This window comes from Passer montanus, unplaced genomic scaffold, assembly GCF_014805655.1.
Source record: "Passer montanus isolate IOZ18808 unplaced genomic scaffold, ASM1480565v1 scaffold106, whole genome shotgun sequence".
Lineage (NCBI taxonomy): Eukaryota > Metazoa > Chordata > Aves > Passeriformes > Passeridae > Passer > Passer montanus.
In genome coordinates, this window is record NW_024357170.1 from 2,619,071 (window position 1) to 2,646,916 (window position 27,846).

General features: G+C 40.4%; 1 protein-coding gene across 1 annotated transcript; it reads left to right on the plus strand.

The window, feature by feature from the left end:
* On the plus strand, nucleotides 1-27,630 carry TTLL12 (tubulin tyrosine ligase like 12). Its single transcript, XM_039721218.1, has 14 exons — nucleotides 1-135; nucleotides 7,063-7,238; nucleotides 9,196-9,394; nucleotides 10,571-10,730; nucleotides 11,329-11,462; nucleotides 13,913-13,989; nucleotides 18,678-18,794; nucleotides 18,922-19,116; nucleotides 20,607-20,718; nucleotides 21,518-21,669; nucleotides 21,744-21,825; nucleotides 22,268-22,336; nucleotides 25,169-25,307; nucleotides 27,125-27,630. Exons 1-14 carry the CDS (start codon nucleotides 16-18, stop codon nucleotides 27,274-27,276), a joined length of 1,884 nt encoding a protein of 627 aa, XP_039577152.1. The 5' UTR covers nucleotides 1-15; the 3' UTR covers nucleotides 27,277-27,630.
* The last annotated feature ends 216 nt before the right edge of the window (nucleotides 27,631-27,846 follow it).

The window sequence follows — 27,846 nt, forward strand, 5'->3', positions numbered from 1 at the left end:
TGTTCCGGCCCGGCCATGGCGGGAGAGGGCGAGGAGGCTCTGGCGGCCTTCGTGGCCCTGCACGGGGCCGCGCTCCGCGCATCGCGGGTCCCCACGCAATACTGGGAGAGCCTGAGCCGCAAACTGCGCGGAGAGGTGGGTGAGCGGCGCTGGTGGCGGCTCCGCACAGGAGAGCGGCGCTGAGGGAGCAGCTCCGAGCCGGGGGAGAGCGGCGCTGAGGGAGCAGCCCCGAGATGGGGGCGAGCGGAGGCCGTGGGAGTGGCCGTGGAGAGCTGTGCTGAGGGCAGCCCCTGTAGCCCTGGGTGAAGGAGAGAGGAGAGTCACGGTGTTGCTTAGCAGGGGATAGTGGAGAGGGCACGGTGCGGGTTGTGTTACCGAGACTGCATCTCGGAGCTGTAAAAGACGTCAGGCGTATTGTGCATATCTGATTTGATCTTTTTGTTGTCAGCGTGAAGTTTGGAAGCGTTTGGAAAGCGTGGAGACGAGAGACATAATATTGGAGAGAGATGATGAATCGAAAAAACACACAGCACTCTACCAGCTTCAAAGAAAAAAATTATATCTGTTCCAGGCAAATGCAGGACAGTGTCCTCAACCCTTCAGCTTTTTATGCTAAAGAGAATTAAGAAAAAACAGCAACGGTAGTAGTGTTAGACTCATGATGTTGTCATATCTTAATCCACTATGGTTTGGATTGGCTTTTGCCTGATTTTTTTTTTTTCCAGTTCACTTCCACACAGATCTGCCCTGCAGTCAGTCACTTATAACTGTGCAGAGCTCGGCCAGCTCATCTCATGTGTGCATGAATTACCTGGCTTGGGCAGTTTTCTTCAGGTGCAGCTGACCCCTGGCCCTGAACTGAAGGGAATGTGGAGGCACAGGCACACTGCAGGGTGGAGTATCCCTTTTCACCTTTGTAACAACCATCTGCTTGCTTCCTGGAGCTTTGTGATGAGAACGGGAAGAGAAACAAAGACAAGAAAAGGAGTGATTTTAGACGGATTGTAAAGACACGGATTATATTTAGACTTTTTTTTTTTTCAGTTTGTACATCTGCAGCCCAGCCTCAGTGATGAGGAAAGCTGTCTTTAATTTGTGGGGGTAAAGGAATAGGGATCTGAGGCAGAAAGAGACATAACCCAAAACCTTTCATCTGGAGAATTGAGAGTGCTTGAGGGAGTCTGGAGGAGTTGACCTGCAGAAGAAAATAGGAACGAAGTGAACTTCTAGTCCTGGGGAGAGAAAGAGATCTGATAGCGGGAGAAAGCAACTAGTGGTGGTTTGCTGGAAGGCAGGATAAGCAATGAAGAAATGGGTGAGATGGGGTGAGAAGTTTGAACTGGTAGTATAGGATGGTAGGGAAGGTGAGTTTAACATCCAGTACAGGTAAAGTAATTTTTAATTACCTGAATGCTTTTTTTCCCCATCTCAGCTTCAAAGTAGGAACAAGAGAAAAGCACTGCAAGTTGTGATACAAGTGTTTATAGTCAGGAAATGTCTGAATATGTTCCTGCTGCTTTCAGTCTGTTGTATGGTAGTGTTAATAACAGGAATATGTGTTTATTACAGAGAAGATTACAGAAAATCTGTACTATCTCAAGCATATGCCCCGTCACAAACTCTTTGTGGAATTACACCCTCCTCAGTAAGTATTCATGCAAGGAACTTGGAGCAGGAATATCTGCTGCTCTGCTTAGGTAGGAGGATATGAGAAGGGATGTCCTGGAAGAGAATAGAACAGAAGACAGTGTAAAGCTGCCAAGGAAACCCAAAGTAGAGCTGTTAAACCCAAAGCTGTTATGTTTCCATGTGCCAGTATGAAGCTGGAGGTAGCAAACTGAATCTATGCTGTGACCTAATGCAGGCTTGAGATTTGTGACCTGTGGCTGAAATCCTTGCTTGTTAGCAGCTTTGCTGGACGGGTGTAATATGAGAGGGTAAGACAATAGAATGAGAAGAGATCTGTGGTGCCAGTGTTTTTAGGGAGGCTGAGATGAGGAAAGGCAGAAGGAAGAAAGCATGTGCCCTAAGGCATCAGACTGCTCCTGCTGCTTCTTTTTACCTGCAGTAGTGGCTGAGCAGGCTCTTTTGTACTTAAGGTCCCAGTGTGTGTGAAAAGAGATTTAATTATTTCAGTAAGCTTTGGAAGATAAAGCAAGCTGCTGAGAGTGCTTGTCTCTACTGCTGCAGCTTCTGGTTTTTGCCCAGAAGAAGGGCAAAAGGATATTGAGAAAATTGGGATGTCCAGGATATTACTAAGAAGAGTGCTGTGGACTGGGATAACCTTTTGAGACAGAGCTACAGGACCTTACTTAGAACTGGACCGTGCAGAATGGCTGGAGGAGAAGCAGTAAAGAAGGATAAGGAGGTGAGGGGAAGGGGTGAAGTGGTTTTGGGAATCTAGGTAATAAAGTATAACTCAGGGGGCAAAACCCCAGGGCAGTGTAGAGCATAGGATAAGTTTCTTTTTTACATGTGTTAAATGGGAGGAATTTTTCATTTGTCCTAACCTGCTGCAAAGATTAAAGCTTTCTAGCATAGAACTTGAAAAATTTGCATTTGTAAAACAGATAAAAATACCTCTAGAACCCAGCCCAAGCAGCTGTTTTCCAACACTGTCACACATATTTCAACATACAGAGTGAATGCACCCTCCCTCCACTGTGTACACCAAAGCCTGTGAGAAGGGGAGGATTTGGGTTGGGTTTTTTTTAATTTACCTTGGGATCTGCTGGAGCAGGTTTCCTTCTGAGAGCATTATGCAATTGGATTGCTCGTTCAAAACATGGTATAACTGCTAGATTGGTAAACCTGCCTTTATTCGTTTTGTATTTAGCATTCAGCATCTGTTGGGAGGAAATTCTTTTTGTGTTTCTGGCAGAAACTTGAAAAATAAAATCTATGCATGTGTAATCACTGTAAGTGCTAAAATTTTATTTCTAGTGTAGTGGTTGTTTCTTAGGCACTTGGATAAATTGTGTGTAGTATAAGTGTGGAAAATATAATTTCCACACTTATACTTGCATTGGCAGAAACTTGAAAAATAAAATCTATGCATGTGTAATCACTGTAAGTGCTAAAATTTTATTTCTAGTGTAGTGGTTGTTTCTTAGGCACTTGGATAAATTGTGTGTAGTATGTCTATAAGTGTGGAAAATATAGTGCTTGCATTTAATTTTATTCATAATCTTGCATTTATACTTATACTTGCTTGCATTTAATTTTATTCATAATCTTGCATTTATACTTATACTTGCTTGCATTTAATTTTATTCATAATCTTGCATTTATACCACTGTGTACACCAAAGCCTGTGAGAAGGGGAGGATTTGGGTTGGGTTTTTTTTAATTTACCTTGGGATCTGCTGGAGCAGGTTTCCTTCTGAGAGCATTATGCAATTGGATTGCTCGTTCAAAACATGGTATAACTGCTAGATTGGTAAACCTGCCTTTATTCGTTTTGTATTTAGCATTCAGCATCTGTTGGGAGGAAATTCTTTTTGTGTTTCTGGCAGAAACTTGAAAAATAAAATCTATGCATGTGTAATCACTGTAAGTGCTAAAATTTTATTTCTAGTGTAGTGGTTGTTTCTTAGGCACTTGGATAAATTGTGTGTAGTATGTCTATAAGTGTGGAAAATATAGTGCTTGCATTTAATTTTATTCATAATCTTTTCTTTTTCTATTCCAGCCATACACTGAGTTATTTTGCAGCTTTCTCTGTATTGCAGAAAGATTTTTGTAGCCCTCAGATGGTTCTGGCAAAAGACTGCTTAGAGTTTCATCCCAGTTAGAAATGGAGGCTCTTAATTAATTTCTAGAAGGAATGCAGCATGATAATACTGCTGGATTTTATTTTCCAGAGCAGCGGAGGGCAGCCGGTTGCTCAGAGGTTACCTGTGGCCTTCAAAGCAGTTTGCAGTGTGCCTTAAAATAATTTGCTGAACATGTCTGAATGGTAATTGTCATGACATGTGCCTGCTTTGGCATCAAGTTCTCTGGTTTGCTGGGGTTGGTTAGGTTGGAACTGCGCCTGAACATGAAGAGGGTGGGATTTTGCCCAAACATGTTTTCCTTGCAAGCACTTGTGCCACTGGAATGTGTTGGTACCCTTTTGCTATCTAGAGGTTATTGGTTGCACTGGTGGAATACTTAATGTGAACTCTCCCTGTTCTGCTTTAAGCCAGAGATTACTTTTCAGATTGGTATTGTGATCTTATCCAGCTGGTTTTTGCTTAAGGAGCTTACTTAAGATTCCCTTAATGGAGCTGCTGTGTTACTAGGTTCAGTGTGACAGCCTGGCTCAGAGGGAGGGAGGAAGAGAGGAGACACAAAACTGTCTGTGTATCCACACTGACAATGAAGTGCTTCTGCCGAACCCATCAGTGAACTGTTGAACTGCTTGTACTATCAATTATGAGTTTAAAAAACAACAAAACCCTCACAAAAAGCCACTGATTAAGGTGGTCTTGAGCTGCTGCAAGAAGTGTGATTTGCTTTGGGTGAGGAATACACATAGTTCACTTTTACAAGGTTATAAATTCTCTAGGAGAAATTTTTCATTAAGCATAATTTTGTAAAGGTATTAAAAGTGGAGATTTTTTGCTAAATGCAACTGCTACAGCCTCATGTATCTGATAATTTGTCAGAGGGAAAGACCAAAACTTTGGCTTGTGGCATTTGGAATCCCTTCATTTTTTCAGTCTTGAGATGATATTTAATACAAAAAATAAAATAAAAATGCAATGGCTTCCCCTTAGTGTTGTGGAGGAACTTGGTATTCCTTGTGGGTGTTTGTTAAACGGGTGGAGCCTGTCTTGAGGGAAGGCTAAAGCTGAGTCAACCACTGGCTGGCCTCCTATCCCTCTCACAAACTCCTAAAGACTGAAGCCACTGTGGAAAACACAGGCTGCAGCACATGTCAAGTGGCTCCCCTGAGTCACACTTACACTTTTCATTTTCTGATGATTCCCAGTTACTTGTCTGTTGCTTCTTTGCTGGCTAATGAGGATGTTGTTGAGGATGGCCCTTGATCCAAGCAGGAGCACTGAAATGTCACTTCAGGGAAGAGTGGAACGTGTTTCCTGGCACGCTGCTTTTGCTAGTTGCCATGGGCTGGGATTAGCATTTGTGCCCTAAACCAGACCAGGGAGCTCACCCAGATGGGAGCCAATCTGACAAGAATTAGTTGTGAGCACAGGGAAGGGCTCTTCCTTTTGCTGGGACCTACCTGCAGCTACATGAATTTCAATAACTACAAATTTTCAAGGCAACCATGCAGAGACTTAAAAAAGCATTGAAGGCTACTGTTAGAACAGCAAGAGGTTTTGATACTGCTTTCTATTGAGTAATGTTATCCTCTTCTAGCAACTGGAAAACTAGAAATAAATTGAAATTGCTATTTTGATACCTGATGAAGTGAAAGAAACTAAGTTTCTGATTTTTTTTTTTAATAGATGTGGTTTTAATCTCTAGTAAATTTGTTTGGAGAGTAATTTTCTTTACCCTAAAAAAAATGCATATGTATGTATTAGCCAACATATTGTTAACATCTCCTTAGCATTTAGCTAAGAAGCTGTGTGCTAAGAAGCTGTTAGCTAATAACAGCTACTATTAGCATCTGGAAGGCATCCCTGCCCATGGCAGCAGGGATGGAACTGAGGTGATCATTAAGGTCCCTTCTAACCCAAGACATTCTATGATTGCCATATCATCATGGCCCCCTCCCCTTGGCTTCTGCCATCCCAGAGGAAAATACCATCCCCTGTTCCTCAGAGGGGAATTTCAGACACTTCTCCACTTGGATCTGATATGTGAACTATGGCTTAAGATGAGAAGTAGTTGTTGTTCTCCTGCTGACTTCCTCTCTGTAATGGTGGACACTCCCTCTTTGAGCAACTGTCTGCTTTTACTAGGTGGCCTTTCTTCACAATTGTGGAGTTGATTTCCTCACCCTCCTGTTGAGGCTTAGCAAAAATAATTGTCCTATAGAAACCCTCACATGAACAAATGAAAGCTTGTTACTGCCACTGGCATTTTATGGCTAAGTTGTCAATATATAGAAGTAATGATTTTTAATAATGTGGCATTGCAGGCTATGTGTTGAACCATTGCAGGTTTGGAGTGTTGAACCAGTAATTCAAAAGCTCACACTTTAGACCTTTCTCCCTCCCTGCTTCTTTTTAGTCATATTAGATTGAGGTAAAAGATTTGTCTGCCCATGTCTGGTTTGTTAGGTAGTGTGTGAGTGGTTCTAGCAAAATGATTCACTCTGAAAAATTTCAACAGTCATTTGAGGCTTTACCTATTTTTGTCTTCCTAAAAACATATGTTCACTTTGAAATTACGAAGGTAGTCAGCAGGGTCTTGGTTCTGCCAGATATGCAAGCCCGCTGTTTGGCAAGTGAACCTTGTGTGGTGACTGCCCGCATTTTTTTATGTTCTAGATGGAGTTGTTGCATCCAGAGTAGGCAAGAATGTAAGCAAACCTTTTTCAGCACCTTTAGACATAAATGTTTGAAACTTAACTTTGTATATAGCAGTATAAGAAATCTCCCAATTTACCTGGGGGGTGAATGAGCACTGATAGTTCCTTTTATAGGGAAAGAAGAGAGAGGAAAGAGATTTCTTAACTGGTTCAGAACTCAATTGGGCTCTTTTTCTTCAGGGGCTTTAATGTACTTTAGTATGGTTGTGGAGTCTGGGTAACACTCGGTTTTGCAAGTTGTAAATTACTAATTTTAGCAAAGGTTGAGCAAGGATATTCTGTTTTCAGCCTCTAAAATTCTTAATGAGGCGTTAAACTGATAGACAATCATTAGCAGACCTGCTGGTGCCAAAGAAATCAACAAAGCTTCCTGCCAATATTAACTAAAGAAACTTCCCAAACAAACAGTTCTGTTAAAATGTGAAAGAACAAATACTGTTGTTCATTCACCTCTTAAGTTAAAAACGCCATTTTTTATCAGACTACAGGGAAGAAATGTCTGCAGGTGTCTCATTGTGCTTGTCAAGGTGCTGCCTTATCCAGTTGCATGATATTTTGTGCACTTTCCATCTCAGATATTTGATGCTGGTGACTACTTTGGCATAATGCAAGTAGAAGAGGTGGATGAGGAGGAAGAAGTTGATGAAGAAATGGAAGAACAATTTAAAAAGAAACCAAATCCTGGAAATGGACCTTGTTTCAAAGTTATTGTAACAAATGAGAATGGACTTCAAGCCTCCAATCCTGATAGGTGAGTTGTGATTTTGAAAATAGTGTTCAGTCTTTGGATAGTGTGAAACACTAAAATAATAGTGACAGCTTGCTTTGAGACTTGTTGGAACCTATTCAGAAATCCTCCTTTCCACCTCTAAGACATAACTGTGTGTTTGAGGAGAGATGCACCCCTTGCAAAGGGTACTGGGAGCACAAATATCTTAATGTGGTTCCTTTTTAAATCATGCAGGAAGATACTTAGAAATTGTTTTTTAGTAAACTCAGGGAGAAAATAAGGAAAAGGCAACCTTGAAATTATTTCTGCAGATATAAAGCAAACCTTTGTGTCTGGAAGACTGTGTGCCTGTGGGGAAAAAAACTAAAGAAATACTTGTGATCTCCACAAATCTCATGCCAAGAACGTACTCACGGTAATATTCTGTGGGCTTACTTTTCCTTCAGTTGGCTAAAGTATAATTCAGGAATGGTCATGTGCATGTGTGTGGAGTTGAATGTATCAAGTTACCGTTCTAATGCTTACAAATCAGCTTATCTGTCATGAATGTAAGACTAGGAGGCACGAAATATAGTATAAAGTTGTGTAAGAAACAACTTTATAATATAGTACTGCTTTTTGTGTTCTTACTGGTTTCAAACATAGAACAGGGTATTTGTCATACATTCATAAAAAGCAGTGAGATGACATCATCTCTGCTGGAGATCAAAATTCAGTTCTGCTCAGTTCTGTAAAACTTCTGTGAGACCATTCATACTTTTTACATCTTAGGTAAACATGCAAAACCTAAACATTTAAATTAAGCTTGATGAGTAAAACCAACAAAGATTAATAGGTATGTGCCTTTAATACCCCTGCCTTAAGTAATCACTGGTCTAAATCTGAGAATACACTTGAATTATCAAGTTCAAAACCAGCTCCTGTGAAAATCTTGGGCTTCCTCTTAGCATTCAGGTGTTTGAATATGGGAGCAGAACACCAGCACAGCTGTTTGCTAACATTTTGAAAGAGCTTGACCTTACCATTCTCTGGAGTCTTTAATTTTAAAAATGTATGTGTGGAATCTGGGATACAATAATTGTTCAACCATATTTGCCTTATGTGACAGCTGACATGTTTTTAGCTTTCTGAAATGTTGGGTGTTTTTGTGTGCTTTGGAGATTTTGCTAGCAAGTAGAATTCAGATTTTTCTCTGTATTGGTTCAGTCAGATGATATCAACAAAATGTGAAGAACCCTTCTGTTTGAAAAACTGTGTTTCTTTCTAAAAGTCATGCAGCCTAAGCAAGGGTTAAACTTGTCAAGGGAAGCTGTGCCAGATATGTATGGTTTTATTTTGGGTTAGATTGTAATTTTCTTTAAGCAATGCACTTTTTTCTAAAAATAATTTGGTGACCCACACCACCCCCACCCAAAGGGGAAAAAAATAGAAACTACCAAGAAACTATCAAAACTTATTGCTCATTTTCTTTTCATAGCATATACAGGCTTCTGATGATCAGACTTGTCCTCCTGGTTTTACAGATGACAGTAGATGTCACAAACCCTGTGGCTAACAATGTCCTCAAGTAATTTTTCAAAATGGTACATTGTTTTCCTGGTTAAGGCAAGAATATCAGGTTGATGCAGTAGAGTTATTAGTGATAAAAAGGGAAAGCATTTGTGTTCTTGGCTTTTAAAGGGAATAAGCTCACAAGTTGAGTGCCTGTTCTTTATCTGCTCCTCATTTTCATGGAAATGCTCACTAATGCACCATAAGCTTTCTAGAGCAAAACCAGAGTGTAAATTACTGCTGAAAAGTTGCTCCTGCAATGCCACAGTGTGTGCTCAGGGAATGACTCTGTGACTACGAGCAGATTAGCTATCACACTATCTCCAGGGAAAGGCAGCTTTCATTCAGAGCATGTGTCTGTGTGTGTGAGAGAGCCCCGGAGTGTAACACCACCCTGGAGTGTAATGCCACCCAAACTCTCCTGCAGCGTGTTCCTCATCGACCACGCATGGACCTACCGTGCAGAGCACGCGCGGCACCAGCTGCGCCACGTGCCCGGCCTGCTGCACAGGATGGCCAACCTCGTGGGCATCCCCTTCCATGGAGAGGTTCCGGACGAGGGCAGCATCGAGCAGGTGCTGCAGGAAATGTGGAAGTACAGCCAGACCTACCAGCTCTCTCAAGGTGTAAGACTGTATGGGATGCAAAAACTTTTGGGGTGGCTATGTTCCAGTACTTGAATATTAACAGAGATCCTTACAGGCATTCCTTCTAATTGGAAAAAGAGTAGATGCTGCTTTTAAGGTGTGTGGGTAACACCACACCAGATTTGGTCACCCTCCCCTCTGTAGTCCTTCAGCACTGTACCAACGTGTCCTGAGCCTTTAAACACCTTCAAATGCACACATGCCATTTTTGAGGGAATACAACCCTTGGAGTGCAGGTGAAAACCCTGTTGTAGGGTTTGCAGTGGAGCTCCAATGTTTTTTTGAGTCTTTTGAATTAAAGAGGAGAAAGGTGATTTCTTTGGCCTCAGCCCTATGCAGAATGGGCAGGGCTAGTCCTGAGCAGTGAGAGCATGATCAAACTGCCCCTATTAGCTTAGGGTCTTGAGATTGTTCTCTGGACTGGTCATCTTTATCATTAAATCTCAAATTTAACTCAGAGTAGAATCAGGTCTGAAAAATCCCTGAGAAGGGCGTTCATTGTGACTTTTTCCTTAAATGAAAGGGAAATCTGAGCAATATCTCTGAGTCTTTCTATTCTATCTTTTTGTTTCTCAATTTGTCATGAATAGCTTGTGAGTGAAATGGAATTATCTGTGTTACCACTTGAAAAGTGATTTTCCAGAAGACAATTAATTCAGCCTGTAGCTGAACTTGTCTTCTGTTCACTTTTCCGGGAAATACCTCAAGTCTATTCTCTCTGCTCCATTTTTGCCTCATTAGTGCTACCAAGCAATTTAAAGTTTCTTTTCTCATTCAGGATTTTTTTGTGAGAGTGTTGCAGGAAGGGGCGGGCGCTTTGATGATGCAGCCTCAACACTTGCAGCCAGCTGTTGTTGCAGGTGGCAGCATTGCTCTCCTTCACTCATAAACTTCAAACACTTCTTAGCTGATTGATTCTGAGAGAAACTGAAGGAAAACTAATCCTGCCAAGCAGCCTTCTGCTGGTTTAGCTGTCTTAAGCAGCTGGTGTGGTTCACCGAAAGCAGGTCTGGTAGGCAGTAGCAGTAGCACAAGAAAGAGGAGGCTGAAGCAGGAATCTGAGAAGTGGTGTAGAATGCTGCCAGTGCCTCTGTCTCATGGAGCTTTTCCTGCAGTCCATGTGTGCGAGATGTCTCTCTCTGTTTATTCATATAGACTGCAGAAGAGAAGGTTCCTGTCTGGTACATCATGGATGAATTTGGATCACGCATTCAGCATTCAGACCAGCCGAGTTTTGCAGCAGCACCTCTGTTTTATATGCCTCAGCAAATTGCTTACACGGTTCTCTGGCCTTTGAGAGACCTTGAAACTGGTGGTAAGTGTGTGTCTGAGGAGCTGGGGTTTTCTTTAAAGCTTGCAATAGAAAATCGGCCAGTTCTTACAAAATCGTTGAGCATTTCGCAGTAGAACAAATGTTTCAAGACCAAAATGGCTGCATTCTTGTAACACTGTCAAATATAAAAGTTCTCTCTGTCTGGTATTTCTGTATCTTAGGATAGAGACCTTTTACCAGTCCAAAAATTTTGCTATTGTTTTATTGACAGAGAATATAAATCTTGCATCACAACCTTAGTGAAACTGCTAATTCAGTCATCTGAGGGCTTTGAAAAATCCCTTAAAATCTGTGTTTGTAGCTTTGAGTCAGAAAGTCAGGCTCTGAAAGTTGGGAAACACCAGGCCACTGATTATTCCATCCATATATATTTATTCCATTCCATATATATTTCAGGGGCCACCCTATGCCTCCATCACATGGAGAAAATAAACATCCTAAATAATACTTCTTTTATCACATTTCTTTAAATATCTCTAATTTTTCATTTAAATAACAAAAGTTGTGCTGGTATTGACTGTACAGCATTTCAGTGGGAAATGAAAGGCAGTTCCTAAAGGTTCTCCTGGTTTTGCTGCAGATGAAGTCACTCGTGATTATGCTTACGGGGAGACGGATCGCCTGATCAGGAAGTGTGTTTTGTTACCCTGGGTGCCTACTGAAATGTTGGATGTCAGCTGTTCTATTCCAGAGCCACCAGATGAGTATTACCAGGTATGATTTTAACAAGTTAATTCCATATCTTTTTTAAGAAGAGGCAGTGTCCAGAAAAGCATTGCAAGAATTCTGCTTTTGCTTCTTTTTAAAGACTGATTCAGAGGACAGCCATTAAAATAAAAAAAAATTCAAAGCACAGTGAAACAAGAAATGTCTTATACCTAATATCTAAATATTTAAACACTGGAGCAACATAAACGAGCTTTAATATTTTATGCTGTATTGCATGGCTATTTTTGTAAACACACTACAAGGTACTTTATATGAGGCATCCATCTTCCAGGTAGATGTTTGATACATTGCCCAAGAGGCTTATTAATTGAATTTGTTATTGTAGTGTTGCTATTCAGTCTTGAATTACAGAAAGATTTGTTTTATTATTTTAAGAAAAGCTGAATTTTTCAGAATGGATGCTGGGCTATGTTGTGGTTTAGAGCCATTAAATATTGGGGCAGAAACATTTTTAATTTGATGGCATTCTTCTAAAGTACTCATTCAGTTTGTTTCCTTTCTAATAAATGTTAGGAATATTTTAAGGATGTGAAGTGAATATTTGGAATCTCCTTGTCATGAACAATGTCTACATGAGATTCACTTATTAGAAAAAATGAGGAAACTGATACCTATGAGGATGCTGTACTGGCTACTAATAGCATTCAAAATATAGCTTCTATACCCCAACTCTCGGTTTCTTTATGGTGAATGAGAGGCAGAAAATGCTCTATCCAGCTTGTTATTAACAATATCTAGTCAGAAGTGAAGTTAAATAAAGTTGTACACTCATAAGAGCTAGGCTGTCTTGTAACCTAAGGCAGATTGGTTGGTTGGGATTTTGCATTTTTGGAAGAGCTGTACTTTGCATTAACAGAAGAACAGCAATGCACCCAGAGTTTGTCTTATGTGTATTCTCTTGGCAAAAGTGCCTTGGTCTCAAAGAAGGCAACTTTTGCATGTTTTAATTCTGTTTTGGTATGATCAGGTCAAGTTAAAGAACTGTGTGTAGAAAATGACTCCAGTATCCTCCTTTACCATTCTGCATTAAAAACATCTTTTCAAGGTAGCTTTTTTCCTAAACTGTTTCTGCCATTCAGCTGTTGAGGAGAGATGAGAGCTCTACTGATGCTAGAACCAACCAACAGAACTTTCATCTACTGCTTGATTCTAGAGTAAAAGAAAGTCTCAGCTGGTGACAGACCAGTGAGGAGTAGCTCAGGGCATGCCAAATCCCTAGACACCAAAGGTGACACAGCTAGAAAGAGATACCATGTTGCCAACAGTTCTCATTATATGTAAAATAATGAGAGAGTTGTCACAGCAACATTCTGTCTTAACTTTTTGATACCTTTTTTTTATTCTGTTACCTAATTCTGGTTTCCAACACAGACCACAAAGGCTGTAACTTAGATGATACTGTGAGTAATGATGGGGCAGTGATTGCAGAAACAAGTGTCAGGAGTCAGCTTCTAATGAAATGTCTGGGGTGGAGGAAGTATCTCATGGGACGAGGGAGATTTCAACAGCTCCCTGGGTTTGAGATGCAAAAAACACAGTAATGCATCCTCTGGAACTGTTCTGAGAATTGTAATCTCACCGTAAATGTACAGGCTCCTTTCTTTTTTTGGGGTGACTGCAAGAGTTATTTTGTGCTTGTCCTGCCCAGTCTGTTTTAGGTGATGTCTAAGATCTTTGATTACCATTGTGGTTTTGTTTGTCTTTCCACTTACGTAGGATTTCATTGCTATACCAACCTTAAAGGTGAAGAGGTGCATCTGTGGCTGGACAGACAGACACCTCACTGCAACTTATGACAGTCTGGATCAACTGGAATTCAAAGAGCTGTTGTACAGCAGCAGCTGCTTTTCCTTCTCAATATGCACTTCTCCTGTCCCAGAGTTTCTGAGAGCTGCTTCCTTTTGCAGGGCATCAGCAGTGATGCAGAAGTGTATTTCCTTTTAGCAGTCAAAGGGGGGCTGTACAGGATGGAGAGATACTTTGCAGGCATGGTTACTGCTGAAGACTGCAAAAAATGTTTTGCTCATTTTCACATGAGCAAAATTGGCTTCCAACATCCTAGAATTTTTTTTAGTAATTTGTAACAGAGTATCACAACTAAATGGTCAGTCTTCCAGTTTGTTGGAAATAAAACAGCTTTGTCTTCTATTGTATATGGTTGGCTGTGATTTGAGGATTTTTTTTTTTCATGTTTAAGAGACAAGAATTTCTCAGGGTCATACAGCAGTGTTGATGTGCCCTGGTCTTGAAGCCTTATTTCTTACTTTTTACTGTTAGGATTTCCTTCTGCCTCTGCTCTTGTACTGATTTTTTTACTTAGTACACAACATAATGGAATTGTCAAAATGTAACTTCACTGAAATTCACTTGCACCAAAGAGAATGGACTCATCCATTCTGCTTAGAATTAACTTTTTGTGGTTTTCTGTTTTCTAGGCAATTTTAGCAGAAAACAAGGAAAAACTTCCTGTAGCGATAAATCCACCCGTTTATGCCAAAGACAAAGTTTTCAAGTACGTATCCACAAACAAAATGTTTTCTTACCACAATTATGTGCAGTAATTGCAGTGTGTTCAGGCTGAACAGCCTTTTCCATCTTTGACCAACAGAGGCAAGTTAAAGGTGGGTTTATATGGAGCCACTTGCCTAAAATTCTGACTTACTAGTTGCTCCTGTTGGATTTATTCTTCCAAGTGAATGGTCACGTAATTTCTAAAAAATAAATTTAGTTTGCTTTTTTGTTTCTTTTTTTTAGTAAGTGCCACGTTCTGGGTGAAAGAAAAGTTGCATCATATTTTAGCACTAATTTTTTACACAGTGCTGTTTTCACTGAGTATAATTTAAGGTGTAGAAGAGGCACTAAAGACTTGCCTTCTGCATTATAGCATGTATGTCTATAGGGGCTACTCTGTGCTGTGTAGATAACAGACTATTCCCCTTGTTCAGATGGCATTGCCAAACAGGAATCCTGTAATAACCTAGGATGTTTTAAATTGGACGTGTGTTTGCTACAAAAATGGGCCGTATGCTGTGAAACCATTTCAGAAGAAAGCTGGAAGAACATTACAAAGATAAGGGATTTTTTTGAGCAAAACCAGTGATGCTGCATGGCCAGGCTGCCTTGTTACTGGTTTGATTCCAGAAGAACAAACCATTGCTTAGCATGTGCTGTGAGTTGCACTTTAGGGTGTTTGTAGGCTGACACTGGGATCACAGTTCTTGCTTGAAACCTTTTGCTTAAATGGTAAAGTTGCACTAAAATATATTTGGTAAGTGTACTCACACACCAGCTTCTTGTGTTGATTTGTTACTCCCTAGGTGAACTTTACTTGAGAAGAACTACTGAAAATCAAAAGTTACTTCTTGTGGAGAGGCATTTGTTAACTTTCCCAGTGGTTCTTGTTAACTTTCCCAAAGGTTCCATTTGTAGTTGAAATCTCTGGTTAGATGACTGTGAGGATAGGTAAAAGTTGATATTTTTTATCTGATGTACTCAGATACAGGAGTCAAAAGCAGATACATTCTCATAGAGGCAGAAAGCAATACTGAGGAGATTGGGAAACACTGATATATTCTTCACTGGTTACTTCTTTAGTTTGTATCTTACATTTCAAATGAATGGCATTCACATTAGGCAAGGAAGGAGGGGGACACACATCAAATTCCTCCTGGTCGTCTTCTAAGGAATTTAATCCACACCCAGTCAATGTACTCTTAAGGGCTTCACTCTCTTTTCCTTTATCTTGTTTATATCTGGACAGAAGGCTGTATGGTCTTTCTCATGCTCTGAATTTTGTGTACTAATGTTCCTCCACAGGTAGAGCAGCAGCATCTCAGAGTCCAGATGACTGAGTGAGAGCTGCAACCTTCCAGTGCTCTTGGCCTTCTCTAAAGGTTTTAGGGCTGTCACCTTGGGCAGACAGATGGGAACATGTGGAGCTGGATAGATGGGTGTAGCCTGTTAATCATGTTTGTGCTCTCCTTTATGGATTGCTGCTGTTTTAGGGGATTCAGAAGAAATTCCAGTTACAAAGTTTAGAACCTGGAACAAACTCTTAGACATCTTTTATCCAAGCAGAGTTAAGACAGAGAGTGGAAGAGCAAATAAATGTTGAACCTGAACCCTGAAAAGCAGGGGAGGGAGTACAAGTACTTTGATAGAGCAAAATTATAGGTTTAATTAAGTCTTGTAGCATAGTAACTGTTGCCCTAGGGAGATTGTTCTATCCAGCTGTGCTGATTGCTGAATGGAAAAAAAGAATCAAAGAACTAAATGCTTCAAAGACGGATTTATTAGGGAAAGTCTTTCCAGTTTGTGTTGGGCTTGATCATCTCTGTTTTGTCAGGGTCGGCTGTTACTTGTCTCTGCCCCAGCACGGGAAAAGGTGGTTCTGGGCAGGCCGCGCTCTCGAAGAAGGAGTCTGGACTCTTGCTTTTTGGTCTTCAGTTGAGTTTATTGTTCCTTATCTACAAAGTTTTTCTGTCTGTCCAGCCAAGGTCTGATCAGCAAGACAGCCAAGGGCACTCTCTCCCGCCCACGGGGCGGTTGTCTCTTTTATAGTGAAAACTACGTATAAGATATTTACCTTCAATTTCCAATACTTTTCATCTTTGTTATCAAGTGCACCTTCACCATGAACCAATCCACACGTGCCAACATCATCCTGAACATGGATGCCAAGGAGAAGAAAGAAGAAGGACAAGGCACGCCCAAATCCCTCCATCCTGGGACTCCTGACCCCCATGTACAGGATTCCAAACCCCCCTGTACAGTGCTCCAAAATTTTTCCCTTCACCTTGTGATTGCTACTACTGTGCTACTTAAACTTTTGTGACCTGTAATTCTTCATATAAGGTTGGCAACTTGCTCCATGAATTAAGGTCAAATTTCCAGGTGTCTTTGGCTTCCTGCCAGGGTCTCCAAGCCCCTGGCTTTGAGACATCCAGGGCATCCAGAGAGATGTCCTGGGTTCTGACATGTTTCTTTTGATCTTCTCTTTCACGTTTCTCTTCAGCTATATCAGTTACTGTTTTAAAATGTCCAAAGAGCTGTTATGAGGCAACTCTTAGTTTTGGTTGGTCTTACCAGCTCTGTACCTTGGGAGTTGGTTCTCATAACTGCTTCTGGGCTTTAAATATTTTGAGTTTAAAGTTAAGTAACATCTAAACCTATTTATCTTCCTTTTATCATTTCACTGAATGTCATCTTTAATCCCAGACTTCATAGCATCCCTACCAGGACTTCAGTTAGACCAGGGGAAAAAAAACATCATTTGGGAGGTATGCTTAGCTGGCTTCATTAGTTCAGTGTATCACTGATACTGGACTGAAAGGTCCAAAATAGCTTGGCTGATAATACAAGGTTGCAGTGGAGATGTTCTGCCCTCTGCCAAAGCCAGAATGAGACTTGGTGCATTCCTTACCTGTCTGTATCTTTTTGTTGTATTATTGGTATATTATCTTAGAACAAATGAAATTACCTTATTTCCTCTCTAATCTTAACTTCCCTCATCTTATTGCAGTGATGTTCCTGCACTTAAAGTTAAATTGAGCTCCCCTATTTCTTTTGTGCTGCATTTTAAGCAAGTCTTCAAATACATAATCCTTAGTGCTCTGGCACTGGATCTTTGCAGGATGGTGACTTGTAGGGTGTTTGTGAGGAACCAATTTGGGACTTTATGAACAACTTCAATTTTAGTAGTTCGTGTGCTGCATGTGTTCTTTATTGCCTATTTGTGTGGAGATTTTGGAGGCTTCAGGGCTTTGTTACAGCATTATATAATTGGCCTTTTATCTTTAGGTCACCACTTTGATTTCCTCTTGCTCCAGCAAGGACTAACAGTTGCTCCAAACCAGTGGATGTTATGGGAGCTTGTGGGTTTGGCAGCACTTGTAGTGGATCCAGTACACCAGATGTGGTATTACACTTTCCCCTTGTGTGCAGACTTACAAGGAGAAGCCAAGAAGCCACAAATTTCAGGGAGAAATGCTAGTGGGACTCTGTGGAAATACTAATTTTGTTCTGTTGGAACAGTGAGGAAGAACTGGTGGCTTCTTTCAACAGGCTGATTCCCTTCATCCAGAGTGAAGTCATCTCTCTCAGTTATAAGCTTCAGCATAAATAGTATAACTATCATAATATCTCACCCATGGAGCTATGCAAAGTACCTTACATACTTTGCTTTTTAAAGAATTTATTCCCCCCTGTGACTGGACTATTTTTGCAGTTCATCTTTTTAGAGAAGTGTCTCACAAGGGAATATATTTTCCAATTGGTTAATAGTGGAGGAGGAGAGGAAAGTTCTACAACTGATAAGAATAAACCTGGAGAGGAGGAAGAGTAAGTAGTTTCTCGTGGAAAAAATTAGTGATTTTTCATTCTGTTTAAATGTTTCCTTACCATGAGAATGATATAAAAACAGTCTTGCTATTTGAGTTAACACACTGAATTCTGAATTAAGTGGCCTCACAGCTATAAAATCATCATTATTTCTATCTGCTTATTTTAGCATCCAAGTCACTGGTTTTATTTGAGAAGGAAATATCCCAAGATACACAACAACTTACCTCATTCTTGGTTACATTCTGAAATGTCTGTCAGGTTTTAGTTGGGGTTTTGTGTGATTTTAAATGGGGTTGAGAGGGAATTTGTATCAAGTCTCAAAGTTTTGTATATTCCCAGCATATACCTAATGTATCTACTTTCATATGTTTGGGTTATTTACAGTTCTGAACAGACAAAAATAATCTTCTGAAGCTACAAAATTAAACTGAGAAGATTTCCTATGACTTTCTTTCATGTGGGTGACAGCAGGTTGATTTTTAGAGCTCTTTCAGGAGTGCAGGTATTCACAGGGCCACTCTCACTTCTGGGTATTTCATGTAGAACAGTGAATTCATATTTCTGCTTCTGTGTCAGGGGTTTAGTCATCATCTTCTGAACTGTTATTTTTATGAAGCAGTCAGAGCTAAACTACCTTTGAGATTACCTATTGAGATTATCTATTTTGAGATAGTAATCTCTCACAAGTTTTTAATCTATCCCACTTCAATTTAAGTTGTTTTTGTGAATCAAGAAGAGATTGTCACAGAGAGTGTATACAGGAAAAACATAAAAGTTTTTTTTCTATTCAAGCATTAATTGACCAGTTTCAGGAACTAAACTGACATTTTTCTTCTTTCATGCGCTTCTTTCTTCTAGGGTTTTCACAGACATTCAGCAAGTCCTCAACAACCTGACACATCCCCGTTTTGTATTCACAGACAACGAGGGAGAAGCAGACATCCTCTACAACTTCTCACACTTCAAAGATTATAGGTTAATTAATTATAGGATTCATTATTCCCCTGATAATACTTCTTTTTAAATTTCTTTTGTATAAAAATTATGTTCCCAAAGGCCTCCCCAACCTTCTCCTTTCACCAAGCACTTGTTTGCTTTGTAGGAAGCTGAGTGAGGAGAGGCCTGAGGTAATGGTGAATCAGTTCCCATGTGAGAACCTCCTGACTGTCAAAGACTGCCTGGCATCCATTGCTAGACGAGCTGGAGGACCAGATGGGCCGAGGTGGTTGCCTCGGACTTTTAACCTCCAGACAGAATTGCCTCAGTTCATCAGCTGCTTCCAGCAACGTGACAGAAGGTGACTTGTGTGTTTCCTCTTCCTTCGGTTTTGTCCTGTTTTGATCTCACTTTCCTCAAAGACTAGGAGCCCACATTTTAGTCTTGGCAGCTGTTGCATTACCATGATTTGGCTCTTGCTGCATTTATACTCAAGTGAATTTTACCTGAAAAGTGGGGGCTTTTTAGGTTTTTATTTTAGGTAAGAGTAGTTAAGCAATGCAGTTTGGAACCCAGAAACTTTGCTGTGATTTGAATACATAGTTGAAGTCCTTTGCTCTTTTCCTAGTCAGCATCTTGCCTCTTGTGTTTAACAGATATACAAAGCCTCAAAATGTGTTTGCAACAAATGTGAGATTTTTTTTCCAGGGGACAGTAGCAGTTGTTCTTGCACTTAAGCCAGAGTGGAAAATATTTACTGTACTTGGGTTCTGTAAGGTTATGAAAGTAAAATTTCATTTTAGTGTTAGACTGAAGCAGTTGTGGAGCTTTAGGGTTTTAAATCCACTTGGATGGAAATTACGATTTCTGTTATTGTAAGAAAGAGAGCATTAGCTGCTGCTCTTCTGTCTGGCATGGAGTACTCTGGTTGAAAGGCTGCTGCTTTGGTGACACCTGCCTATTATGGTGACACCTGCCAGGTGTTTCATTTGGCCATTATTTGCTATACATAATCTCTCGTGGACTGGCATTGACCAGAAGAGAGCACACCTGCCACTTGTCCCTAGTGTGTGGTGGTTTAATTCCTTTTCAACATCAAGGACTGACAGTCAAGCAGTGTGTATGTAAGCTTAATGGGAAGGAGGTGGTAGGAATTTTCAAACAAACAAAACAGAAGTTAAATGCTATCTTCAGCTCACTTTATGATGCTTTAATAGCATCACCCTGTCCTGACTTGGAAAGATAGATGGAAAGACCAGCATATTGCTGGATTTTCTCAAGGATATCTCAAAAGAATTTTGCCCCAGGAGATGTCTGGGTGCTAGAAAGTAAGACAGCAGTGGTGTGTTTTTATTTTCCTGTAGTGTGAACTGTTGATGCAGTATGAGGTTTTTTCCCAAAGAGATGAGTTCTGGTGTCAATTAATGTTAATTATTTTGAGGTGTCGGTAGGGACCAGCTTGGAAAATTGCACACTACCCTGCCACAGTGTTCTCAGGCTCCTGGCAGAACAATTCCACACCATGACTTGCTTGTGCATGTTCATGGTGATGCTGTTGATGGGTTGTTTTCCTCTTTTGATGGAGTCAGATGCAGTAGAAGGAGAGAAACAGTGAGACCGAATTAGGCCGTAGCCGACAAAAAAATTGTGAAAGGTACCACTGCTTTTTCTCTCCCTTATTCCTAAGACCTATTCCTCCCAGCTGTCAGCAAAAGTCTTAATTCTTGGAGTGTAGCCCACAGCTTTATAAAGTATTTTTTCAGGAGAAGACATGGATCAAGCCAAATGGATATTCAGCCAGATGAATGAGGTGGATACTTACAGGTATTGCTCTCTCTCTTTCTCTCCCAGAGGAGAAGATAATCACTGGATATGCAAACCATGGAACCTGGCCAGAAGTCTGGATACCCATATCACCAATCACCTGAACAGCATCATCAGGCACAGGGAAAGCAGCCCAAAGGTGAGAGGGCATAGCTTTGAATGGGATTTAAAAAGCAGAGCTGAAAAAACTGCTTTGTAGAAGGAGGTCTGAAAATACAAAGGAAATGTATTCTTCAAAATGCATATGCTGGCAATAAGCATACAGTTCAGAGTAGATTCAGTTGCAAATTGGTAAACTCCAGTTGTTGCAGTGATGAACTCAGAGCCTGATGTTGTCTTATGTAAAAAATAAAACTTGCCCTGGCAATAAGGGATACACCAGCATGTTTCTGCTGTAATGCCAGTCCTCAGGCTGGCAGACAAACACACTGGCTATAGTTAGCATTGCTCATCAATTTGGGAACATTATTGCTTCTGTCCCCTGGTTGTCCCATCAGTTTGGGAATATTATTGCTCTGCTCAGTGGCACAAAGGACCACCCTTGACAACAAGAGATTAATTACAGAGCTTTTTACAGGGAGCCTGCAACATCCACCTGTACCTCATTGTGTGTGAGCACTGGAGCTTGCTTCAGCACCATTTGTTGGTGACATGTTGACTGCATGTGTTTTCTGGGGTACAGAAATGCACACAGAATCGCTTCACAATTGTTGCAAAACAGCAGGGTCACCAGAGTTAGAAATCTGTGGATTTTAAAAATGAGAACGTCCTGGCCTCCATGTTTCCGCACCCTGTAGTCAGAGTGTGACAGAAAGCAACGTTGTCTATTTGTGCGCCTTTCTGAGGAAAAGCTGAAGTGCAGGCAGGGCTGCCCTAAAGTCACTGAGGTGCAGTGACACTTGCATTTCACCTGAGCTGTCCCACACGCTGTGCTGTAGGTGGTGTGCAAATATATCGAGGAGCCGGTGCTGTTTGAGCGCGAGGACGTGGGGCTGGTGAAATTCGACGTGCGCTACGTGGTGCTGCTGCGCTCTGTGCGGCCTCTGCGGCTCTACAGCTACGATGTGTTCTGGCTGCGCTTTTCCAACAGGTGCTCACCTCCCCTCGCAGGCTGCACCTGCTGACACTGGATCCCTTAAACTGAGGATTTGTTCTGTTCCTTAGGGCATTTTCACTTGATGACTTGGATGACTATGAGAAGCACTTCACTGTCATGAATTATGCTCCTGGTGTGACATTGAAACAGGTAAGCAAACAGCCCAAAACACTCTCTCACCTTTCTGTTGGTAGAAAAATTTTCTGGTGCCTTCTGTTAGCAAATAGTCTGTTTCACATCCAGTTCAACAGGGTGTTCAAAATACCAAAGTCCTAAGCAAATACTTTCCTAGACTCTTTCCCCTCTTTACCCCAGTCATCAGTGGTTATCTGAGGTAATACAAACCTACATTCTGAATGGAACCCACATCGATAGAGACAATAAAAGAACTATAAAAAATGGCAGCTTGTCATTGTCAAAGCCTTAGTATGATCTTTTACAACAAGAAATTCTGGAACAAGGAAGGTATTCAGGAGTTGTCTTCATTCCCTAGTTCTCTACTTGCATTTGTATGAATGGCAAATATATTTCATGTTCCATTCTCTTGTCATTCCTGACCAAGACAGCTTTTGATGTTACTAAACTGTTTTAGGTGCACTGTGAAGACTTTATTCCTCTGTTTGAAAGACAATATCCTGAATATCCTTGGACAACAGTACAAGTAAGTCAGCAACTCATCTTTCTCATGTAAATGTTCATTATTTGTTTTGGGGTTTTTTTTACTCAGCAAACCAGCTTTTCCAAAAGTCTTGGGTTGTTAGGATTTTTTTTTTCTTAGAAGGCATATTTCATGTGTATCACAAAGGAGATCATATGTTAACCTTTACTCCAGAACTTTGTATAATTTGCCCTCAAATACCTGATTGTTTGAGAATTGGATTTGATAATTTGAGAATTTTACTTCATGGTCACACTATGATAATTCTTTATTATCACACTATGATAATTCTTTCTTGGACTTTACACTTGAGAGTAGTCAGGGCTGGCTGTATTGCTGAGAAGCTGCCCCTAGCTTCTCTGTGTTAGAAGCCTTGCCAGAGCCCTGTCCCTGCTCCTTTCACAGATGACTTTTCACAAGAACACAGATGGTTCTCTCGTACCAGATCATGTTTTGACTGTAAAAAGGAAGCTCCAAATACTACAGTTCCATAAAACATGCAGGAAGACAGATGAGGGCCTTCTCATTTATTTTAATTTTTCCTGTGATTCATGCTTGAAAGAAAAAGCTGAATGTGAAGATCTGGTTCAGAAACATGCAAAAAGTTGAATTCTTTCATTCTTCCATATTTATTAGGAGCTGGAAGAAACAGAGTGAATGATAGCTGAGCCTTTATATGTGCATATTCATTCAAAAGTGCATAAATTATCCAACTGTGACTTGATTTCCTAAATCAATTCACATTTGTTTTAACTAGACCCTTGTATACTCAAAATATGACAGGGTTTTAAATAGTCTGAAAGAGACTACAAGGGGTGAAAAGAGAGATGTCAAAATATATCCTGTAGATTATCCAAAGTAGTACACTGTACAGAAAATAGAGGGAATGGTTCACTGCAGCATGAATTCAATGCTAAAACTCACATCTCTGTGTTCTTCCTGGTTTATTTCATTTCCAGATTGGATATCTGACTGTTTTTCAAAATACCTATGTAATGCATTCTTAAAATGTCCATGTTCTTCCCATGTTTCTTAGGGGTATAAATGGGTAGAAGATTTTTCATTGCAGAACAGAACAAAACAAAACAAGAATACAACTGAACAGGCAGGAAAAAAGCAAGAACTTCACAATTGTACTTCTGGTCTTCACAGAATTCTCCTAGGTTTTCTTTTTCCCCTCCTGTACACATAAGTGCAATATTTGGCATAATGCCTGAGAAGGGGGTTAATTCTAATGTTAAATGCACTATTTTTAAGATCACCATAGTATTCATTGGCTCCCCAGAAAAGTCCATGGATATTGCCTGGTGCTGAGTTCTTTCTTTGTGTTGGCATTAGGTCTAAATGCACATTTTTGGAAGCCAGTACTGTGCAAATTTTCATCTGTTGTGTAGTGCAATTGATACAAACCCTTTCAAACACTGCATGAATGAAGTGATTAGAAACATGTATGTTGCTTTTATGGAACCTCACTGCTCATTCAGAATTCACTGCTTTTTCTGTTATTAGGCAAGTATTTTTAAGGCATTTGCTGAATTGTTTGAGAATTGGATTTGATAATTTGAGAATTTTACTTCATGGTCACACTATGATAATTCTTTATTATCACACTATGATAATTCTTTCTTGGACTTTACACTTGAGAGTAGTCAGGGCTGGCTGTATTGCTGAGAAGCTGCCCCTAGCTTCTCTGTGTTAGAAGCCTTGCCAGAGCCCTGTCCCTGCTCCTTTCACAGATGACTTTTCACAAGAACACAGATGGTTCTCTCGTACCAGATCATGTTTTGACTGTAAAAAGGAAGCTCCAAATACTACAGTTCCATAAAACATGCAGGAAGACAGATGAGGGCCTTCTCATTTATTTTAATTTTTCCTGTGATTCATGCTTGAAAGAAAAAGCTGAATGTGAAGATCTGGTTCAGAAACATGCAAAAAGTTGAATTCTTTCATTCTTCCATATTTATTAGGAGCTGGAAGAAACAGAGTGAATGATAGCTGAGCCTTTATATGTGCATATTCATTCAAAAGTGCATAAATTATCCAACTGTGACTTGATTTCCTAAATCAATTCACATTTGTTTTAACTAGACCCTTGTATACTCAAAATATGACAGGGTTTTAAATAGTCTGAAAGAGACTACAAGGGGTGAAAAGAGAGATGTCAAAATATATCCTGTAGATTATCCAAAGTAGTACACTGTACAGAAAATAGAGGGAATGGTTCACTGCAGCATGAATTCAATGCTAAAACTCACATCTCTGTGTTCTTCCTGGTTTATTTCATTTCCAGATTGGATATCTGACTGTTTTTCAAAATACCTATGTAATGCATTCTTAAAATGTCCATGTTCTTCCCATGTTTCTTAGGGGTATAAATGGGTAGAAGATTTTTCATTGCAGAACAGAACAAAACAAGAATACAACTGAATAGGCAGGAAAAAAGCAAGAACTTCACAATTGTACTTCTGGTCTTCACAGAATTCTCCTAGGTTTTCTTTTTCCCCTCCTGTACACATAAGTGCAATATTTGGCATAATGCCTGAGAAGGGGGTTAATTCTAATGTTAAATGCACTATTTTTAAGATCACCATAGTATTCATTGGCTCCCCAGAAAAGTCCATGGATATTGCCTGGTGCTGAGTTCTTTCTTTGTGTTGGCATTAGGTCTAAATGCACATTTTTGGAAGCCAGTACTGTGCAAATTTTCATCTGTTGTGTAGTGCAATTGATACAAACCCTTTCAAACACTGCATGAATGAAGTGATTAGAAACATGTATGTTGCTTTTATGGAACCTCACTGCTCATTCAGAAATCACTGCTTTTTCTGTTATTAGGCAAGTATTTTTAAGGCATTTGCTGAATTGTTCCAAGTTGCTACATCTAAGCCTGCCCCTCTTGGCATCTGCGATTATCCATCTTCAAGAGCAATATATGCCATTGACTTGATGCTTAAATGGGACACCAGCAGAGATGGTGAGAAGCTCTTTTCTTGAATGTTGAATTGTTTATGTTGGTGGACCTTTTCAGAAATCTGTTCTCTGTGCCTCCCACTGACACCTGAAGTTGCAAATCTGTGGGGATATCATCTGCCATGCTACTTAACAGGAGTGATGCAGCTGCCAGCTCCTGGCCTGCATCCTTGTTTCCCTGCTGCTGTTCTCTGTTTGGAGAAAAACAGAGCAAAACAACAGAGATGTGGGGGGGAGCCAAAAGAATCCAGTCAAGCCACCACATACACAAAAACCCCAAACAAATGTCTGAAATATTCAACTCTGTATGAAAACCTTGGAAACCTCTAATTGTCTGTGGCTTTCAGGCTTGGAGCAGTGTTCAGTGCACGGTGACTTACGGCAGGGAAGGGACCACATTCACTGTTTCAGTGCTATTGATGTTCTCGGGGCTGACATTCAGCTGTTACCAAGTCTCTGCAAGGACATGTGAGTGAGGCTGCTGTTTATGTTAGCCATAAACAGCATGGCTGCCTACCTGAAGCCTTTCTTCCAGGCAGCTGTGGAGGATGGAGGACTGGTAGCAAAGTCTACCAGATAGACTGAATCATTTATTGTCTCACTAGGAGGCTCAGAAATGTTCTGTAAATGTCCCTGACCCAGACATGTGTTTCTTGTAGAGGTAAAAAAGTAGCAGACACACCAACACAAAGAGAACTGCCAGGGAGTATTGAAGAGAGCTGAGCACACTCTTCTTGTGGTACTGGGTTTTCTGGGACACAGGAGAAGCTGATTGCCTGTGCCCAAATTTGCCTACAGAGCAATTAGATGTGTGTTGGGTGAGTGCCCCATGGCCACTGCTGCAGGGACTGATTCTGTGAAGATTGAGTTGCTTTCATGGAGGGAAATGATTGAGAAACAGAAGATATAAAATGGAGCCTTTGCTGCTTAGATGAGGTGGAGCAAGAGGTTGAATGTGATTTGCTATGTCCACACTGGATCCTCTTTGACCTGCCCCAGAGGTGTCCTGAATGGGATAAGCAAAGCAGCTCACAAACGTTACTAGATTGAGGAAAACTACTGTAGTAAAAGAACCATTACATGCCTGGCTGAGCATGAACTGCACAGGTCCTTGACCTTTTGAAGGTGAGGGAGGGGTGGTGCCAGTGGCAATGCTGTAAAGCTGTGAGCAGCCTGTGGACAAAGAGATTTGTTACTCCTGTACAAAGCTCAGTAGGATTTACTTATCCATCAGAAGGTTGTTCCCTCACTTAACCATCTCTACACCAGATGTGAAACAAAATCCTTTGGTTTTCTTTGCATAGAATGCATTTGATTCAGAACTGATGAAGTTTTAAGACAAAATTAAATTTCCTGACTTCCTTTAGGAGTGGCATGAAGTGGCAGATGGGGGTGGCTGCAGTTAAAGGAACAGGACTGCTAAATACCTAGGAGGTTTAAGAAAGCAAGGTTTGTACTGAAATGTGAATGGAGAAGCAGAGTTTCCTTGAAGATATTTGAGACTTACAAGCAAAACAGCTGATTCAGGGAGATCATATTGAATGGCTGCAAATTCTCATTCCAGAGGAGGCATTGAATTAGCACAGTGGTTGCAGAATCTGTTGGATAATTGTCCTCTGGATAACAATGGTAGAATATACTTCTGTTCTTCCAAGAAAAACCAACCCACTGAAACAAAAACATCCTACTGGCTTGGCAGTTCGGGTCACAAAAGATGCTTTTTCCAATAATTTTCTATAATTTCTGGATTAAAGACAAATAGTGATTTGAGATCTCTGTAGAGCTTGTATTAAGCAGCAATGTTTGTCTTTGCCTTGACAGGGAAAAGAGTTATGCAGCCTCAGATCTTGGAGGTGAACTTTAATCCTGACTGTGACAGAGCCTGCAAATACCACCCTACCTTTTTTAATGATGTCTTCAGCACCCTATTTCTGGATGACACAGACAACAGCCATGTGACACGCATTGTGTAACTACAGGAGATTTGACTCCATCAATTTCCTTGTCAGATATGCTTAACAGCAGGATTTATATTTCAGTTCTATGAGCTGCTGATGCAACTGTTTTCCTGTACTGATCACCAGGGGAAAAAATTGTATCAGAAAAATATGCCTATAATGTATTGATAATCCCTTTGTCTGCATTGTCCTTGTCTTGCTTTTGTTCTTTCTGTAAAACATTGTTGCATGTTGACAAAGTGTCTTGTTTATTGAATATTGGAGACCTCAGAGTAGGACTTGTTTTTCAGGTAGCCTGATTGCTTGCTTGCTGGGAAACGTTGCACAAGTTCCTTGTGTCAACATTAAAAATATAATTTACTGAATCATGTTGGGGTTTGCATGTCTCTTTCTTATCTACCCCTCCTATACAAAGATCTAAAACATTCTGGTGGGTGGGAAATAATAATAATCATTATAATAATGATGATGATAATAATAATAATAGTAGTAAGGTATTTCAGTGCCATGAACTATGGGGTTAATGGGACTAAAGATTTTATGGATCGTCCTATTTTCCTTATTTTAAAAGAGAGAAAACAATCC

Bases quoted from the DNA above. Each gene is read 5' to 3' on its own strand.
- TTLL12 (XM_039721218.1), top strand. From the start codon at position 16: ATGGCGGGAGAGGGCGAGGAGGCTCTGGCGGCCTTCGTGGCCCTGCAC. The intron at 21,670-21,743 runs GTGCTCACCTCC...TCTGTTCCTTAG, and splicing joins TGGCTGCGCTTTTCCAACAG to GGCATTTTCACTTGATGACT. The intron at 25,308-27,124 runs GTGAGAAGCTCT...TTGCCTTGACAG, and splicing joins ATGGGACACCAGCAGAGATG to GGAAAAGAGTTATGCAGCCT.